The sequence below is a fragment of the Chiroxiphia lanceolata genome, chromosome 7 (genome assembly GCF_009829145.1).
Source record: "Chiroxiphia lanceolata isolate bChiLan1 chromosome 7, bChiLan1.pri, whole genome shotgun sequence".
NCBI lineage: Eukaryota > Metazoa > Chordata > Aves > Passeriformes > Pipridae > Chiroxiphia > Chiroxiphia lanceolata.
Window position 1 is genome coordinate 13,545,769 of NC_045643.1, and position 21,321 is coordinate 13,567,089.

Sequence of the window (21,321 nt, forward strand, 5' to 3'; positions counted from 1 at the left end):
GCAATAAAATGTGTGTATCACGAAGGGTAAACTTGCACTGTCTTAAAATATTTTCTTTCACTAATTCCCCCTCCCCACCTCTCCACTGAAACTTCACATAAGGGCATGTGTTCTGGGGTCACCTAGATATCCACCAGCTACTTATTCTTAAAGGATTAAGAGTCCTTGATAGATTTCTGTTTACTTCAGGGTTGAAAAGCACCAAGACTAACAAAAAGCTTGCTCAAGGGGCAAGGATAAATTATACTTAGCGGTAAGAAAGGTAAACCTTTTCCAAAATGGCATCTAACACAACATTTGGGATACCCTCTTCAGCACATTCAAAGGCAGGAATAAATCACATCCAAACCAAGATTCTGGATTCTTTTTCTCTCCTGTACAAGCTTTTCTCTAATTAGATTTTTCAGAACAATTTTGTTAGAACTGATTTAATACTTCAATTCAATTGTGTTCAGAGAAGATCCCCAAGGGAAACATCTTGTGTGTCAGCACATGAGAATGAAAATGCTTAAGCTTGCATTCACTATTACTACTTCTTGTTGTTGAAGAACCAGCAATACAGTTGATGCTGTCCACTGGACGCATTTAGCTTTAAATGGAAGTTTTTCTCCTGGCAGAAAATAACATTGTTTTACAATTTCCCAGGCAGCATGATGTAAATTTCTTCACTTTCTTGTAGTGGCACAACTACTCATTCTTGAAGGTTACACTGCTAATTGAGGCCATCACGGTTTCTTTTACACTTTTGTTGTCTTCTCTAATCCTCTCACCTCTGTTCCAGAGAAACTGCACAAGGCTAAAACTCCCCCGCTACACGTCTTTCGCATGTCATTAACACTTCTTCCAAACTCCTAGGGTTAAACTACAAGTTCCTAATGTAATCTGTCATTCTCTGGTTGAAAACATTGATAGGGAACAGATTTAAGACAAAGTTTAGAGAACAGATTTGTAACAGTGTTCTTATAAGTTACTTTACTATCATCTTTCTTATAGTAGCTATACATTAATGTAATTGCTATTTTATCCCACTAACACTTTAATAATATAAATGCATTCACAGATCAACTCAAACTTACACTAAAACAGTCTAAGAAAATAATAACCTCAACCATGAGTTACCATTTTCTCAGCTGTGTCACCATCACAGCTCATACAATGCTCTCAGTCTGCTCCACAATAAGCTTCCTCGAGTCTTAGACAATCTCTACAAAACCAGCCCAGAAAGTTGATATTCTCTTTTGCCCGCTTCTGTCTTTATGCCACAGCTCATCGTCCCCTCAACTGCATCAATGCAGACTTGGTGTAAAACTGAGTAACAAAATTAGCTGTGTTAAAAGTCTCTCTTTTCGCACAGAATAAACCTAATTTCAGTCTCATTTCAATTCAGTTCACAGGGTCCCTATCACTTAAGAAATGATTTTGTTTCATTCCCTACTTATAGATCTGACAAACAGAAATTTGAAAGTTGTCTGAACTAAGAAAACTACATTGTATTCATTTCTAAAAATTGATTCTCCAGAGTGGCCTCAGAAAATACATATCTAATCTGACAGTACTAGAAAGTTACTTATGACATAAGCTAGAATAATTTTAAAATTGCTCTTAGCCCTTGACCCTAAAGACAATCACAGCCATAAGCAATACAGTTTTTCCTAAACACATGACATTTTTGGTTTTGGAAAGTACTTCTTTTCAAGAAATGATTTGTTAAATTAGTCTTATAAGCCAGTAACATTGAAAAGACTGCTAGAATTCTGATCCATCTTCTCCATTTCCTCATTAACGTTCTAATGAACCTAACTAGGTCCTAAATGCAGTTCTGAAACTGGTTTCAAGTCAAAGCAACCAAATAAATGTATTCCGTACATACAACGTGGCTAGCAAAATGACAATTTTAAAATACCAAACCGCCTTTTGGCCCCACTGATACTATAACTCTCACTAGGGACCTCCCAAAATGTATTCTTTTAATTTTATCTGACTCAAAACATTGCTTAAAAGAGTAATCTCCATTAGCTCTGTCTGGTCCTCATTTGGCTATGTTTTCAGATATTTATTTCAGGATACAAAATTACACTCAGAATAACAATAATCTGGTTCAGAGCAAATCATGAAGCAGCTAATAGCATCTTGATTGCATTTTCCACATCCTTCTGGATGTGAAATACTGGTTTCCCTTTGTTTTGAGGTGTTTTAAAAGAATGAACTGTAATTGAATGCAGCCCTTCACTAACAAAGAAATTAACATTTAGTTAAATATTGGCTTCCTTGCAGAATATCCCATACCTTATATCTTGCATATTTACTTGCTAATTATTCCTAAATACATAAGTTGGCCTATATTTCAATAAATACGCCCCAAGGTTAAGGGACTCCAAGTATGTCTAATGATGTTTTAGCAAACAATATTTCACTCACATTTAAAATCAAGTGAAGGACATATACGTTTCTTCAGGCTATAGAGCTTAATCAGTTAAGATTTATGGGTTTTTGCTTTAGATGGGGAAAGGAAGAGGGAATTAAGTAGCACCTTGGGATAGTGGTCATGGGTTATTATACCAACATCCTCAAATATCTACACAGTACTTTGCCTGAATTGATACGCAACAAAATTGCTATATATTCATATGATTCAATTTCATGTTGCTTCAGGTTAAAACAAGCCACACTTTCATGTGTTTGCATACAATTCCCCTGGCTGTAGTTTTTACAGTACATTTATGCATAGCTTAAATCACTCCTGTGCATAAAGATTTATGGAAAACAGGGGTGTTGGAAATAGATAATAAGACACCTCCTTTCCTTTCGTTTTCTTAGAGCACACAGATTTACACCTTTCGATACAACATGAAAAAAAATTTTCACATTAACATTGCAAAAATTACATTTTTAAGACAGTTAAAAGAACAAACACTACTGAAAATAGATTCTGGTGAAATATTATATAGAAATTCTTCTCTAGACAACTGCGGTAATATAAGGAAAAATGTGTGCATATAGGAGGTTGTTAAAAGAAAGGGAAAATCATCCTTCCAATGACTTGTATAGAAGTCATTGATTTCTTCATTTTCAATCTGCCCTTAAGTTTCAAAAATAGTGTTCCACTTCAGTGGGAAGCTACAACGCAACATTTATTTCTATGATTTTCTACTTTGTTTTGCATAGTTTTAACACTGTACTATAAGCATAAGTCCAAACGTGGCATGCAGTCCAACTCTGGTCAGTACAAGCATTCACTCCAAGTCAGCCTTTGTTTGGCCCTGCACAAATTCTCGAAGTCACAGTTATAAGAAGGGTCTGTGCTTTGTCAACATATGGATGGTCGTGTTTTAAGAACAAAAAAATTTATGCAACTGAGTAGATGCGTCAAGTGTAAGGATTAGTAGAAGGGGGGCTGTGCAATTTTTTATCACCACCAGGTTCAAAATAAAAGTAGACAAGGCAAAGAAAAATATGCCATAAGACACAGGATATGAACTCCATCAGTGATCCAGAAAGTGCTGTCATTATCTCAACACAGCAGCAGGGAAGAACATTAGGACTTATAGCTGATATGAAACTAATCTGTACTCTATTGCTGTGAATGAAGCTGTAAATTTTGAGAGGCATTTGAACACCATGGAAGTGATGGATGCTAAAACAGAGAACCAGTCACCCTGCCTCCATATACTTTGCACAAGGACATCTGTACATATGAGGCACGTTCTGCTCATATCTGCAAACCAAAAACATTATCATTACCACTAGACTTGCCTTTTGTATTTTTTTTATTTCCTACAACGGTAACTCAATAAGTCACACGTAACACTGATGTTTTATTTTATTTTAAAATAGGTGTAAGCAAAAACTAAATCGTCTGCAAATAAAGTGAGTTCTTGAAATACACCGACGATTCGTGCTATTCATTAATTTAGCAGTTAAGACTTGTGCCAGTTCATAGAGCTCATGGCACGCACATGGCAGCACAGAGCCCTGCCTAAGCAACCAGGTGCCAGTGGCTCGTGCCCTCTGCTCCTGTCCAGCTGCCCAATCACCAGCGCAGAAATGCACCAAGTGTCAATAAACTAAACTACGTCTGCCCTACTGGCAAGTAACCTGCAGCTTTTGCTGCACATGCCAAGTTCCTTTCATTGCAGGATTTGCTCTGGTGAGTGACAATGACAAATTGATGCAATGTGTTAGCAATACTGAACTATTTTTGGTCGCCCATTCTTATTACCTGATATTATTCACTGAGCGTATTAATTTATAATATTATTATTTTGTAAATAGGTATGACTGGAAAACAGATTAAGCACTCAAAGGTTTCTGAGCATAAAATATATAAAACTGAAAAGATAAACATCAATGTTAAATAGGTTTCCATTGTGTACCCATGTAATTATAGACTAGTCTTTACTTAACAGATTTGCCTCTTCTGTATACATCAACCCTCATCAAAGCCAGAAAGACCCTTATTATACAGATTCACTAATTCCCTAATTTACTGAATTTATTATTTTCACGTAAGGTTCATAATCTATCGTAATATCTGGATTCTCTTGCATTTAAAATTTTCTGTTACCTACCTTTGATGATCCTTTGGATGGCAATGTCATTATGTAATTCATATCTTTATAACCTTATAATTAGCCAATGGATGCATTATACATATTTCAAGGTGAAGTAAAATGTTTCATAAGTGAATAGCAGTAGAGATTTTTCATTTATGCCCTGTATTACACCAATTCTGTTGTCTACTGAGTCTGTGATGTTATTCTGGGTCTCTAGATCCAATCTGCAGGTGATTTCCTAGATCTATGGAGACACCTGATTCAGAGACAACTTGGTTTCAAAAGAAATAAGCTGCATCTAAGTCACATTTTCTAAGGTCTCAGACCTCTCCTTCTGGACTCCAGTTCTGTGTTCTTTCTGTTAATCATGTTACATTTTCTTTTTTGAAGGGCCTGACAGAACTTGAGAACAAAAGAAAAGCAGTAAGTGGACAGCATTCTACGACTCCTGGAAAAAGAGGCCTAGCACTTTTCAGAGGGGACACCTCCTCTTTGCTACCAAATTTCCTGGAAGATGAAGACAGCAGCACTTTTTTCTTTTTTTCAGCAAACAGTGCACTGGAATCAATAATGGATACACAGCTGCAGGTTGGGCTGAGAAGTTACTATGGGTCATGACTGCAGTTAAGCAAGGAAACAAAAAAACAAGTTCCCTTTCCCAAAAATCCATTTTTGGAATGTGAATTACATGAATGTTTTATTTGGAAGCGCGCTTTTATACACTAAACTATTGGGATTTTATTTGTATTAGAAGTACTTTATATCGCAGTTACTTCCCTTGAGATTGTCATGTTTCTTTTTCCATTTCCCGTTCCAGCTAGTAGCTTCTGCTTCAAATCTTTCAAAAGCTGGAAAGTCAAACATGGTACTTCACTGCTTGCTAGAGAATGGCTGTAAAAGGTCCTAGCTTTCATCTTCCTCAGTTTTATTGTTTTTATGCTATGTGCAATGAATTTTACTTCATCTATTGTGATTTATAAAACAATATGGTGTTGTTTCAGAATCTCTCCAGTTCTCTACATGACTGTCTCAAGTAACAGATCTATCTTCATATTTGTGCCTCTAATCAGACTGATTATCACCCCTTTCATTTTTTACTTTCATAACAGAAGGTGCATTTTCAACAGCTACCTTCTAACAGGCAACAGTTTTTGAAAGATCTAAAAAACATATTTGTATCAATTTTTTATTTTATTTTTGCACCTAATTTTATTTTATTTTTTAGTCATCATGATTTAGTGACTCATATACATTCTCAAAGCATTGCTTCTGGATGTCAAGAGCAGATTGCTTTATAGAATTTGAAGTATAGGTCACCTGGCAGTTCTGAATATGCTCTCAAGTGCACTTTCATTGCCTAATTTTACACTGGTGCTTGTGAGCATTCTTCCTAGTGACTTCTGTGGGAACTGGAAGTAAACTTTTAAAAAGACGACTCAGTATAAGTTGAACATTAATTTTTCTAGTAGACTACATACAGTCTATGTTTAGACTCAAGTCTGTAAATGCAATCATTTTTTGAGGAGCATTTCCATTCTTAAAAAATACCTAATCCATTACTCTTAGTTAAAAACAGTGGAACAGAACTGCAAAAGGGCTGGGCTGGTCATGCAGTAGCATTAAAATTCTGCCTTAAAAACTCTCTTAAATTAATTCATATCCATTCTTATCCCACATTAATAACTGTCTGGTCCCTACATGCTGTTAGAGGAGTAAACACATTTAATGTTACATTAAAATATTCCATTAAGATGACAATGAAAATCGAGAATAAAAAACATAAGACTGATCTAGAGCATTTCACAGAAAAACAAATCAGCAAGGTAACAAAAAGCTACCTTGAAACTATATATGAAATTAATAATTTTCTATTAATGGTGTACAAAATCTGATCCAACGAAGTGCATAAATCTATAATTAAAGATATCCTAATGGTAGGTCTCAAGGTTTCCCCCTCAACTCCTGAATTTGGAAAAAAAACCAGATAAAGTGTGGCAAAGGAGAATTAAAAGGAAAAAGAAAACCTTACTTGGTTTACTTTGAGACTTAAGAAGTTTGTGAATTTTTTCTTGAACCTTCATTAAAATATGGCTTGGTTTCCAGCTGCAAAAACCCTTCAATCTTCCACCTGCAAATGCTTTCCTGGTATTGAAAGAACCCTTTACTTTCTGCTTCACCCACCCTGCAAGCTTTTCTGCACAACTCTTGACGGGTAAAGAACCACAACCTTACACTCTTCAAGCATTTACAAAGATCTACTGCAAGGCTTTGATTGCCTGTGTTTTCACTGTCGATGAAGAAATAAACAACTTGTCTGAGGAACCCTTTGTCCAGTTTTGCAATCTTTTCTATTCTATAAAAGAAATTACTTTTGGTATTGCTGGTTTTGCTATATATTTTAGACACACAACACTTGCACAGCAATTCTTTCTGCTCATTTTTCTATCATTCTGTCTTTTCCTCAGCTAAGATTTCAATACAATGGGCCTCCACCAAAAAACCCCAAACTTTCTTCAGCTTCAAGAAAAAGGGTACTTGCAAATAGATGCTACAGGAGGCTGACCATTGTCCCCATCACTGTAGCTCCTCTGCAGAACTTACTCCCTGATGTTACTGTTAAAGAAACAAAAGCAAGAAAGAGAGATGGGCTAAGGCTAAAAAGCTGACCTGTGTGTCACCCCACCCCTTCTTACCCAGATCCATGCTTTTTGAGGCTTTCAGATTAATTGATTCAGACTGCTTGGCTGGTGTCAAAGATCTGAAGTTGATGTGCTGATCTGTTAAATGCACTGCTGAATTTATGACAGGGCTGTAGGAACTAAAAAAAAAAAAAAAAGATATGCAAAATATTAAGGCACCAGTTCAAACCACAAGTGAACTAATTAAAGAATGCACAAATATACATGTGTTTCTTCCTCTAGTTGCTTACAGTATGCATTTTTAAAATCAGATATTGATCCTCAGCTTCCTTTTCTGAGATTTAACACCTTCAGTCACTTGTTTTTCATCATGGATGGAAATATAAATGTAAATGATTAGTAATGATTTTTTTTTTCCATTTTGCTACTTCTATCTAACCACTGCATTTCCAAATAACATGCTACAGAATGTTGGAAAAATACTGACAATGTACCTGGATCAATTCTACTTCATCTGCTAATATAAAATTATTTTATAGCTTTGCACCACTTATGTAGAGGCTGGAGGTCTTATGGAGGGTGCCATGACCTTTTGAAGAATTCCAAAGTATCAGGGGTTTGGTTAGTTTGGGTTTTATTTTGTTTTGGTCTTTGTTTAGTTCTTCTACTTCAAGGCAAATTTCTAAACATTTCAAAATTCTGCCTGAGTGAAACTCCAAGTAACTTTCAGGTGTGAGGAATCGAAACACTTCAGTGTAATCCATTTGAAATCTTCCATGTCTCTTTTTGATTAGAAACAGAAATTACTATTTTTTAAAATACTCTTAAGTAAAAAAGCAGTTTGAAAATCAAAAAACCATTTATTTCCAAATTGTTCAATCAAAAGGTTGGTTTTACAGCATCAAAATACTTTCCCAAGTGTTTTGTTGAAATGCAGTTTCAGTGAAATCAGCATGACTTGATACTGCAATTCAATTTCAAGAGAACTTAAGTTCTAAATGGAAAAACAATACAACACTGAAAAAGTCGGTGGGAGGAAGGGCCCGCAAATTCATCATCCTTTTAATACATTTAGGAGAATATTTTTCTCCTAGCTTGTTGAAAAAATTAGGAACAGATTCTAGCAAACAACTGCAGTTGAGAATTTACTGCTGAATTACATTAATTTGTGCAGACTTTTGTTTGTTTACCACGTAATAAATACCTGTCTGGGACATCAGAAATTATGAAATTATTCTAGTGAAATTACTCTGTGTTAGCAAAAAGAAAAATAGGAGAGTCTTCTATGAAGAATTCAAGGTATCCATAATAAAATATATCTACTCTTTCATACTACATGCAAACATTTAAGGGTAGTTTTTAATCACATCCGTGCACACAAGGACAGACACATGGCTAAATTTTGAGTTGAAATGCATATTTTCCTAATATCATTGCAATAGATGCATGACTATCATAACTGAATACACAGAAGATGAATAAACAGTATTCAACACTGCATTTCGGCATCACAGGTAGGATAGGTTGAAATTATGCTTTGATTTGAATCCTGTGCTATTATAGACAGGAACAGTATGAGCCATTGTGAACTTCAATGTGTTTACACTTTTTTCTGACCTTCCAAACTTCTGTATTTACTAAGGAAATTAAAGCTTTTAGCTGCTATCAAGTACATCAGCCTTTACAAAAGCATCTGAAAAATCTACTTAATGCATTTACAGCTGGTAAAGTGTTCATTAATTTTTCCCTTACACATTTCATTGCTCAGACTTACTGAAGATTCATTTTGTAATCTCAAGAATGTCTTTGGCTGACATAAGAAGATTCACTTTACTACGAACTGTGTTTGGCTAGGACTTTTAAAGCTTTAAGAGACTTCAAACTGCATTTACACATAGCATCCACCAGTACAATTTTAAATTAACTTTTTTTTTTTTTTTAATAGGGATTATGCTTTGGGATTCTTTCTGTTTTACTGGGTATCATATATCATGGAGAGCAGGCATACTGCAGCCTATCAACAACTGAACTGAACAACACACTAGGTGCTGAAATAACATTCCCAGTTTATATTAAAGGATCTCACAAGTGACAAAAAAGAGTGGTACAAATTTTAAAAAAAAAAAGTTATTTTACAATCAGTTAGAACTATTATCACAACTAGTAATCAGGAATTAGTGCTGGAACTATTAAGAAGAACTGAAGTCCAACCTATGATAATTCTCATTCAGCAGATCCTCGCTGGGATGTGGCGGGAGAGGTGGAGGGGTTTCGTTTTCACCACTGCCACGATCAGACACTGAAAAGTCTGAAATAAAATTTAAAAAGGGGTTAAATAAGTCACAGGAACAAATACATTACACGAGTTCACTGACTGATGACTGGACTGGAAGGCCTCAAGCAATGCTGAAGTGAATCACAAATTATTCAAATCCCTAAACTAACTAAACTAGAATTAAAATCACACCAAGCAGAAAATGCACCCCTTGGGATTTCCTGAAGAGCTGATTTCCAGATTTGCATATGCATAATTAAAGGTAAATATAGGGAAGTTTTGTACTTATAGTGAAGTTGAGTGCAAGGTACAATTGCTTTACTCCATTTGAGTGGATTTTCACTTCTACATAGCTGCATCCTAACTGATTGTAGGTTCATGCTTTCATTCCCTTTGATGGGGAGCATTTATCTCTTTTCATGTACAGAAGAGAACATATTCTCAGCTAGAAGAAAAATTTCTGTTATTCTATGGCAAGAGAAGAAAGAGGCATTTTTTAATTACAGTCTTCGCTTTCCTACCATTTTGGTAACTCCTCCTTTACCTTTACAAAAAGCATTCAGCTAACACCAGAAAATTACTTTGTACAAAGACAAACATGAACTACTCAAACCATTCAGAGCTTGAAGTATTACATACCTGCAATATTTTATAACACTGCCATGCCCAATGTAGGTTAGTTCATTATTGTTGTGTAAATTTACTTCTCGTCTAAAGGTCTGAGCTTAGAAAAAGTCCCTACATCTTTCAATGTAGAATCTGTCTTCAGCCCTCCAAAACTTAATAGGAAACATGGACACTTTCTTGGCTTTCAGTGGCAGGTAAGCAATCTACAATACTGATGTACCACACTCACATGAGCTGTTCTGTTGCACGGAATGTTCGTAGTCTTTTTGCAAAATTGTGTGTGAAAGCACTAATCTGACTTGAGAGAAAAAGGGTCTAAAAGGAGAGATCACGGCAGAAAGCAATAGATCATATTTATTTGATAAGAACACTGAGATCGTTCCCCTAAAACAAACAAAAAACCCCAATCCAAACAAACCTACAGTATTAGCTCAAGGATGCTATAAAACTTCTATTGGCTGGATAGCCTCCTCAAGATTAGAATGATAAGAAATAGCTCCAACCTTATATCTCAGGAAAAGTGTGAATGTCATCAGAAGAAAGTGAAGATGAGCAGATGAGAAAAGTTTTAATGGGACCTTAAAAATTATCAGTTGCCAGTCTGACATAAAAACCAGATATGCTGCCTAACATATGCACGCTGGCTTCTTGCAGTGTGATCACATTCTTTCAGGTTTGAATTTAAGGACAGGAAACAGATGAGGAGTAAATGGCAAGTTTTCACAGTAGAAAGAATTTAGAACAAAGGGGATCTCATACTGTTCAATGTAATTGATTTGCAAGATGAATCAGAAGATGAAAATATTTCCTCATATGAAAAAAACACTCAGAACTATCAAAAAGAAACAGACTGTGAAATTCTGCAAAAAGATTGAATGACAGGTGAAATTCCCTGTCAGAGACTGCAAAGTGATACACATTGCAGAAGGGGAAAATCCTGAGACATACATGAAGGCTGTTACTGTAGCAATTATCACTCTGGAACTGTACACTAGATGAGCCATGGATTGTTCTTTGAAGATATGCTTAGTGAAGTCAAAGGGAGACAGCCTTTTACAAGTCCAAAAAAGTCCAAACACTCCAACTAGAACTCAACAGCTAACGGTGTGCCTAGTTTTGAAATAGGATCTGAGGCTTCATTATTTTATCTGAAAACCATGTAATACAACTAAGAAACATACTGAAAAGGTAGCAAGGGTAGTTGGACACATGTAGAAACATTCCTACAAGGACCAAGGATTAGGATTCTTTAGTTTAGAGTAAAAAGCAATAAAAGGGGATACAAGAAGAGTCTATGAAATTGAAAAGGCTACGCATAAGGTGAAAAGCAAGCTCTTACTATCTCATACACAGTAACAAGACAACAATCAGTGTAACTATCAAGCAGCACACCTAGGACAAACACGAAGTAGTATTTTTTATAGAACTCATTGCTATGAGAATGCTTTGGGAACAAATTTTTTAAAAAAATATTACAAAATGTACCAAAAGTTGGAGAGACAGAGTCTCTGACTTAGTAAGTCCCTAAACCACTGATTACTCAAACTAGGAAAGAGATATCTGATGGACAAAAAAGAATTTAAAAACCTAAAAAAAAAAAATCACACACTCTTATGCTGTGCTCAGCCTCTTTGAGCAGACACCTATAGCCACAGTAAGAGGTTGAGTAAATCAGGTTGTTATTTTAACTTATATTCACAGTACTTGAGACATCATTTCACTAAAGCTGTTTGGTGTGGGTTACCACTGGTATTTTTCTTGCAGTAGACAAATGGTACACACAGAAAAATGTCAAGATTTCCTCAGTGAATTGGAAATGATCACAAGGGACTACAGCTCCCAGGAAAATGGGAGCAGAAGCCAGAGAGTGAGAGAATTTAACCTAAGGGGCAGTCACCGGCTCCATGTTGAAGACCTCAGGAAATGACCTTAACAGATCCAGAAAAATCAGAGGAACTTCTAAGCCACTGAGCAAGATGTACTCAATTTTCAGATACTACACAGAGTAAGAGAGTAAAAAAGATAAACTTAAAGAGAGTAAAAATGGATTCTGTCTACAAGACACATGCAGTGTTTACAAACAAAATCTAAATAATTAAATAAAATAATTAAGAATGTCATTTCCTTATTTTCTATTTTGACATTACCACATATGCATGAAAACAGAGATGCTTGTACAACCATGAGGACTCAGTCTATGGTATTAGAAAAAGTTTGATTGTTCTACTACTTAACCAGAGAGATGACAGCATTTCCCCTATAAGTGTTTATAATGTAGGGTTATAAGAAATATATTAGAAGCTCTAATGAAACACATTCCAGTAATCTTTCAACACCAGAAATGTAAAGCTGCTGGCACTGAAGTATCAACTCTCAAAGAGGTTGTTCTAAAAAACACTGCGCAACAGCTTGGCAGCAAAAGAAGTGAAGACCTGAAGGCAGTAAGTATTATTCATGCAAAAATAGAACAAACACTGGCATTTCCATATTGAATCAGTATCCCCTCCCCCTTTATTTAAATATCCACAGGCAAGACAAAATTTAATGTTTTGGCTATAAGCACTTTTCCCCAGATGTTAGTTTTTCTTGTTCATGTATAATAAAAAAGACTCTTAAAACAGACAGCAATATTAGCAGGTTGAGCTTCAGTGTATTTTTGCTGAGATTTTGTAAGAATTTTATTGGTAGGAGGAGTGAATGGTACTGGAAATAACTTATTAGAAAACATTAATTAGGAAAGTGACATTTTATTAAACATAATAAAGCTCCTGTCATTAAATTCTTACATTAGATTCTGTATTATGTTAAACATCTCTTCTGTCTTTTATTATTCTTTGTAAAAATGTACCAACTGTACTTCCACATTCAAGATCTGGATGGTACACTGAGAGCATGTATAAAGGACTGCTTCTGCCCATCACAAGAAGCTCACTAGGTCTTTGACTCATGTCCTTAAACAGACATACAACCAGAAGTTCATAACTGAGTTGAAAAGAGGGTTGTGCACAGGTGTAGTGTTTTGCCTTTATAAATGCCTTGAAAGACTGAGGACAAAACTTTATAAGAGACAATGCAAAAAAAAATTTTTGAACCGGTGATGGGAGAAAATAACTGACAGGCTCATATGGAAAGCAGAATAAGCATTATCTCAATAATAATTAATACTGTGAGTTCAAAATAAGAGAAATATGTGAGACCAATGTAAGCCCAAAGTGTCTTTCACCAACATAATTTACCAGGTCAGCACTGCAGCCACCTGTTGCTGCAAGTGCCTCTGCAGTTCTCCATTAAGATCACTTCAATTTTACTCATCAAATGCCAAATCTTCAACTGAAATAGTAGTACAACGATACTTCTAGTAAGTGCTAGAAACATCTTTGGTATTTGCTGTCCACTGGGAAGACCTAGCCATGCCAAAGACCTAGCCTGTACCAGCAGCACTCCAAAGCATTCTTTCCACATCTGACACATTCTCTTCCGAGGCCATCACATTTCTTTTGCTAAAACGCCTTCTCGCCATAATTCTTTAATTAAAAAGATGCCTATTGAAAATGATTTTATGATTGGGCTGCAAACTAGTCATCTTGATTTTTGGATTGCAACTGTAGAACCCTTATCTGAAAGTACAGTTTTTCCACACACTTTGTCTTGAATTTAAGTGACAAGTTACCTGTTGCCATTCACCTGTATCAATGACTCCAGAGCATTTGCCTATATGTTCTTTAAGGAAGTATTTAAAGGTATTTGCTCCTTTCTGATCCTTTGGCAACAACTAACTCTACAAAGCAGATCCAAGGTAGAAGCTCCTTTTCTCCTGTAACTACAGAATCAGTGTGAAATCCATAACAAGCAAAATGTAAGGTAGATCTAAACAAAAGGATCTGATCTTTGAATATTTATAATGCTTCAGCCTGTATCTAATTCTTTGCCTGGAATCACACTGTCAAAATATTGAAGTCAACACAAATAATTTACCCTTAAATTCTGTGGGAGTTTTTCTTGAATTTTTCAGATAAGGGCTCTTTGGTTTTGACTAAAAGTACCCCACACATAACAGCCTATGAAATTACTTTTTGCAGGCCACCCTGATTCCACAGTTGTCTACGGAAGTGGGAAAAATCATGCATAATTCAACTACATCAAAGAAAAGCTTTTTTTCCTACTGGAAGGTATTTAAGTATGTGCTTGGCTTGAAGGATGAGAGCACACTTAAAAGGATAGGGGTCAAGACCATCTCAAATACTTTAACTTTTCAAACAGTTAGTACCTTGCTGAGTCAGGAGCAAATTGGACAGACAGTACAGTATGCCATCGGAAATGAAAGAAGATGGGAAAAGAAGTGGCCTTAAAAGCTCTTACGTACATATGCTCGTACATGTATATTTTCTGTGCACAATGTACATGATTACTTAATTTTTTTTTAATGAGTTCATTAATATCATTCCAATTTGTAAATTAAGGGAACGTTTCTAACCTCTGAACAAATTTTACCTTAAATCTAAAATAGCAAGTGTACTTTATGAATATCATGTTTTAGTATAAGTTAATTTAGCTTATAATAACCTGGGACATAATCTAAAAATTAACTGCAAAAATCACTGCACTCATTAAAGACATATAGAAAATAAACATTTTGACAACATATATTTTGCACTCATCATTTGTTTTTTATCCAGCCTTACGTGTTGGGGCAGCGAGCTAGAAACTGTTACTTAAACTGGAATTTGTGCCAGGAATCTAATTCACAACTTCTGAGTCAGCTCTCCCACCCTCTCTGGATCTTCAAGCCTCAAAGTAACATAGTGTGCACTTACTCTAATTAACTGCTTTTCTAGTGGCTGTGGATTTCAGAAAAAAAACCCCACAAAGCACTCTCCTTCAGCACAGAGAAGGATATCTAGAGACTACCTTTTATTCCCTCCTGAGGACTGCATGTTACGAGTTGCTGAAGAATGGCATCATTGCGTCGGGAAGCAGCTGTGAGGTTATGACTCCCATCAAAGGCTGATTTTTGAAAGACTCCCTGGTCTGAGCGCTCCTAAGGGAAAAACAGAACCGCACATTGTGACAAAATTTTCCATGTTCAACAATGCAGAAGAGCACCCACCACTGCAGCCAATGCACAGATAGAGTGTGATGTCACGTGTTCACTGTACACTGCTTCCTCTCAAATGAGAAACTCGACAGATCGCTTCAAAAGTGCTGTTTGTGTGTGCTGACCATGAAATAAGACAACATCTAAGCAATAACAACCATTAAGAATGATGCACGAAAATGAAGACTTTTTTTTTTTTTATGACCCACAACTGGCTTCATTCAAATTCTCCATCTGGGAGGGCAGCTTGTGACATTGTCAACACAAGAACACGGGCAATGCCAATGGTATTTTTCTGCCAGCCAGCTGGTTCCCTTCTCTCTGAGACTGAGTGCATATGTTCTGATGATCACACACTAGAACAGTTTTGCAAGTAAGGAGTTACACCAAACTCCCAAACGCAGGTCTTCTGGCTAGCAGCTAAACAAACTCCTGTCACACCTCTAGTCAGCTTTTCTTTTGAGACATTTCCTACCCCCCATACATGCCATATCGCCTAATTTATTCTCTTGAGCAGTTGCTCAAAGGAAAAAGGTTGGGAAAAAAAATAAAAATAAAAATCACAGTTTCTAAAACTGGGACAGACCCAGAAAGACATTTCTGTACTCGTTATTCAGGGAAAACTGAAAACCCACACAGGGGAATATTATGGTTAGTTTTCAAAACAACCTTTATATTTTCTTTGATTTTATATCTGTTTTTTTGAAGGAGGCTCTAACTGGCTTCTATTTTTAAACTGCATGTTCATCATGCCAGCAAATGTTATACTAAATATATAATTTGTTAAATTTTATAGTCATATCTACGGAAGAAATACTTGTATTTAACCCATGTAATTTATTTTTAAAACTATGCAAGAGGTGTAATGTATTGGCAAGTGATTGCCAGCAAACCAACACATAAGGAAGGACAGTACGTCACATCACCTTGCAACCTTGTCTTTCAAGCTTAATAATAAGAAAAATGTAACTTGATAAAAATGAAATAATAATAAAATAATAATAGAATAATAACAACTAAAATAAGCATAATAAAATGGCAAAAAATGCAGCTCAGAACACAAATCAATACTGGGATGCTCATGGTGACAATATGGCTACAAATGCAGGCTCAGTGGAAAGCAGCACATGCAACACTCAGGGCAGCATAAGCCATGTGAAAAGGCTATTTTGAACCTCTGTACAGAAACACGCATGCACCACACAGCCACTGACAACTATGTTTCTTCTTGTAACTGGAAATCCTTTAGTTTACATTCTTTACATTGTAAAGTCCACATTTACTGATTTTTCATGGATACTGCTAGCTAAATTAAGTCTTGCAACCTCCGAACCATCCATCGGAGACTTGTGTGGAGTGGGATAAGGAGCCTTAAATTAACATCAACAACAGCTCTGCTTTTCCAGCTCTTTGGTAAATGACACAATCAATATCCCAACAACTGATCAGTAAGCAGCCTAATTCGAGTATACATCTTATAAAACATAGCTGTCATGGAAGACCTCCATTAGTGTCCTGACCAATAAAAACAATAATGCGTTTCTAAACATATTCTCCCTCTACCAAGCTGAGATGCAGTACTCTGGTAGCTGTTTTGAGAAAAGGAAAGAATGGGCAACAATGCATTTCTGCTGCGTTCTCCAGACTCAAATGGAATTACAATTGAACCTAAAGACTATCCTATAAAAATTAATTCCTGTTTAAAATGAATTTGATTCAATCAAGACCTCATTATGCATTCTTCATAGGGCATGAGTCAAGACTATTTACTCCCTTCATACATCTGGATAATATTCAAAACTATACACTTAACTACAGAAAGCAGCCTCATACTTTTATTGGGTCAACCTGATTGATTGGAAGGTTTTTTAAAAGAAAATTGGCTTTTGTGTAATAAAGAAAATTTGCAGGAGTGAGCCTTCTCTGAAGGTGAGCTATCTTTCTTGTATCACAAAAGTGCACAATTAATATAACACATACTTTATAATTCTTCCTTACAGCATGATGCTGTCACATATAAAAGGAAAGCAAAAAAGGTGTTTTCCTCTAAGATATGCTAGATTTTCATCCTCTTCCTCCCTGATATTTCATGTGAATACACCCACAAACATGATTGTTTGTAAATGTTCCAGTCATGTTTACTAAACAAGAAACTAGTAATAATACCTTGGAATTCTACAATGAGATTTATTACAACCTTTTATACCCCAAACCCACTTCTAGGCTCTTTTATTTTTAAGAACTGTACAGATGTTTAAAACCTATTAAAATATTTACTCAAGGGTTAGAATCAAAACTGGGATCAGTAGAAAAGGCAGCCAGTATAACATGTATATTGTCTATGTAAAGATGAGGAGAGACTGTGCATATGTGCATGCATGCATAAAAGAGGGAGCAAGGGAGATCATAAAACCAATCCTTTTCAAAATAAGAGGCAATTGGCAAACATCAATTTATACAAGGTCTAGAAAACATAATGGTTAAAAATGTCTTTCTTCTCTTATTTTGTTACCTTACTTAAGCAAATTTTATGTTAATCAACTCAGAAACCCATCCTGAAGGGATCTTCATCTGACCAGGAAAAGTAAAATACTAATTCCTTGAAAGTCAAAAATAAGAAAATAAAAAAGGAAGACAGGACCAGAAAAACACACTCAAAAAAATAATTAAAGTACTAATGAAACTAAAAAAGAGAGAAGTAAAATCCAAGTCACACTAAGATACTAAGGTCTCTGATTATAACAACAAATGAAATCAGAATAATTTAAAGTGTCTGTACCCCAGCTATTGCTTCGAGGAGGTAGCAAACAGTCAAAACTACATCAACACATTAATCTTAAACTAACCCTTTTTGGAATCACGTTTGCTTTTGTTCTCACACTTGTCAAATTAAAATAAGAGGCAACTTTTAGCCTAGTCTCAACAGGAACAGTAAGACTAGAAGATATCAACCGAACATTGTGTGAATCCTCTCTCCATAAAGTCAAGAATTCCTTCAGCCAGGAGAAGCTCTCTGCGAGCAAGACTTTAGCCATTCTCTTGTATGCAAAACCACTGGGACTGGAAAGACATTTATCTAATAAATGCATTTACTGCTTCACCTCTGTCTGCACCTCTAGTCTCCGGAGAACTACCAGCTGGATCCTCCCCCGAATGTTCCCTTCCATGGACATGGAGCGCCTCAGTGTTTCCATGGCCTCATGATTTGACTTGCCCAGCAGCGACTCCCCATTAACTGCAACAAGTTGATCATTTACTCGTAAACGGCCATCCTACAAGCAAAAAATAAAAACAGAATTTTTTTTAAAAAACCCAAGAATTAATTGTTAGGCAGAGGTTCTACATACAGGAAAGCAAGATGAAGACAATCTGACGATGTTTCCTATAATTCAAGAAACAGGAGACTGCATAGTGCCGGAAATAACTTTGTGTCCAGTAATTGGTCATTTTTTCCTCTATTTAGTACATTTTGTAAAGAGTTCATAGTGCAAAGACAAACACAGAACGCATGCACAGACTGCTGTTTTTCTCACATGGACAGCTTTATTTATATCAGTTAAAAAACAAACCAAACCAAAACAATCAAACCCTCAAAACCAAAATAATACAAACAACAAAAAGAACACAATCCCCCCCAAAAAAGGAAAAGAAGCTTTTGGTTAGTTAAAAGGGCCCACATCACAGCTGTTAGTATCCCCATTTCAACCACAAAGGAGTACTGCAATTTATTTTCCCTGCATTATCTCCTGTAAGGTCTGGTAAGAAATAGCTCCAAAAATTTTGTCTTAGGGTCTTACTAGTGTCCACCTTCTCACAATTACCATGTCATCATATGGACTAGACTTCTCAGTTCAGAATGGTCACTAAGACTTAAGCATCCTTATTAATTAATGCTGTCCCTATATTACAACATCCAAAACTGCTGCCAATAACAAAATTAGGGTTGAGCCACATCAAGTAACCTATGCTTTGAAAAAGTCATTTAGTTTCATTTGCCAAGGTTAACCGACATTTGTGGATGTAATAAAATTGTGGACACTGCTGTTTTTTGATTTAGGAATCCAATTGCTGTTGTCCTTATGATCTGTGATTTATTTCTTTTCATAAAAGCATGTGCCATGGACTTCTCTCTTTAACAAGAAAACAAGGTCCATATAATTGAGACACAAGAGTTTCTTTTAAAGCTTGTCAAATTCACAACTATCAGGTTGGCATCAGACCTCAAACAAGAAGGAGAAAGAGTAAAAAACTGAAGACATCCAATAAAAGGCAGTGAAGGAAGAATAGCAGGGAAAGCTCTTGCACATAAATACACTGCTTGGTTAAAATGAATCTGGTTAATTCACAGGCTCATCACAAACTCTCCATAAGGCACTCATCCAAACTGTTTATATATTTCATGCATCTGAGTAATCCAAAATATATATACTATCTGATTTTTATTTTTTCTATAACTAAGATGTTCAATTAATTATTCTGCCAAGTCTAAGTTATTTTTGCTCAAGTGAGTTGCAGTAGTTGTGACACACCCAGCTTTACTAAGTGTTATTTTTGTTGGAACCGAGTATCATTAGTACCACGGCAGAGTAGAGATAACCACTGAGCTGAAGAAGAAACAGTATATACCAGAATCCAAAATAAATTGGGATGGACAAGAAGATGGAAAGACAGAATTTAGAGGTAAGTCACTCAGTGAAGGAAAACAAAGAGAAATAAAACTTTTCTGAGGAGAGTGTGGGAATGGAGAACAGAAAACAGCAATGCCATTTGGAAGAGATATTGAAATCTCTCCCACCCCTCTGCTGAATGTTTCATGTCAACTTAAATGTACATATGGCCAAAGTAAGTGAACCCCACTGGTTCTCTACATAAAAATGATGTCATCACACATGCTAAAGTTTAGGGAGAGAAGAGTTAACACTGTTAAACAGTGAATTTTATTATTTGCACATGTTGTAATTCCTTTGTGTTCTATCAATATTTGCTGAAATGAATGGAGCTATTCACAGCAACAGGAGTTTGAGGAAAAAATGGTGGGGTTTTTTTGTGAGTTTCTGTGAGACAGAAATTTTACAAGTCCTCGTGTCCTCCTCCTACTGTCCCACAGGTTCTTGGATTTCTTTTTTTCCTTTCTGTGGATAAACCACTATATAAATATCTGTTAAAGTTTCTTTCTAGTGCCAAATGCATCTTGTCATGACCACATCCACTGACTACACAACCATCCTGAACACAGTGCATATTCTTAAATGAATCACTGAGCCTCAGAAAGTTCTCAATTGGCCCAATTTCTAATATTCCTTGTGATGCTTTTGTATGAGACCTTATATTTATTTACATTTTAATAATGTTAATTCTTAAAGAGCTTCTTGTGATGCATCCGCCTTTTTTCCCACTCTCTTGCATGCAACATTTACATGAAGAATTCAACATTTCAACTGTGATCAGAGAAAAATGGTGTGCATCCTTTATAAATGTTGATCAACCCCACTTGCTAAGTCACCTGTCCAAGACAGGCTGGAAGACAGCTGAACACTGTTTTCACACAAGCTCAGGTGAGAGTTATTTCACAGGAAAACCTCTTGCCATTTTAAAGACCAGGGAAAAAAATCCCAACGTTTAAAGAGTTTCCAAACACAGATTTTCACATCCCTTGTGTTATGGCCTGGTTTGGAAGCCTGAACTGCAAGAAAATCTGCTTGGCTCAAAACAAGCTAAATGTTGTTTTAACACGTTTCTTCTTTCATCTCTGAGAGGTAGATTTCTTTGTGGCTTTTCAGCAGAAAAACAACATTTGGCATTTCAGCAGAACAGTTTTCAAATGCCACCTCTGAAACTGTGAGTGAGCTATTCTAATAAGGGGTGATGTTCCTCCTCCCTTGCTTATTCAAAAAATGCTGGTTTTTTTAATGAAGACTCACAGCAAGGGATAGAACATACCTCCACATGGTTACCACATCCTTCACATAGTCATTCACAAGACTTAGGCTTTTTACAGTAGAGCAGGAAGATATAATGCCATGTTCTTCAAGGACTTATGTTTTTAATCAAAGCACAACTAGTTATTTCCCTTATCACATCAATGACATTTCTCTCAGGCATTCCCTGATGGCATTTATGGGAATTATCCAA

At 36.0% G+C, this 21,321-nt stretch overlaps 1 protein-coding gene across 1 annotated transcript in view; it reads right to left on the reverse strand.

The window, feature by feature from the left end:
- The window catches only part of PARD3B (par-3 family cell polarity regulator beta), a 398,218-nt gene that overhangs the window by 175,524 nt on the left and 201,373 nt on the right, over positions 1-21,321 (reverse strand). Inside the window, exons 12-15 of the mRNA XM_032694000.1 lie at positions 18,291-18,461; positions 15,003-15,132; positions 9,404-9,500; positions 7,247-7,362 (exon numbers count right to left, since the gene is read on the reverse strand). Coding sequence (XP_032549891.1) covers positions 7,247-7,362; positions 9,404-9,500; positions 15,003-15,132; positions 18,291-18,461 — 514 coding nt within the window. The remainder of the gene's footprint in view (positions 1-7,246; positions 7,363-9,403; positions 9,501-15,002; positions 15,133-18,290; positions 18,462-21,321) is intronic.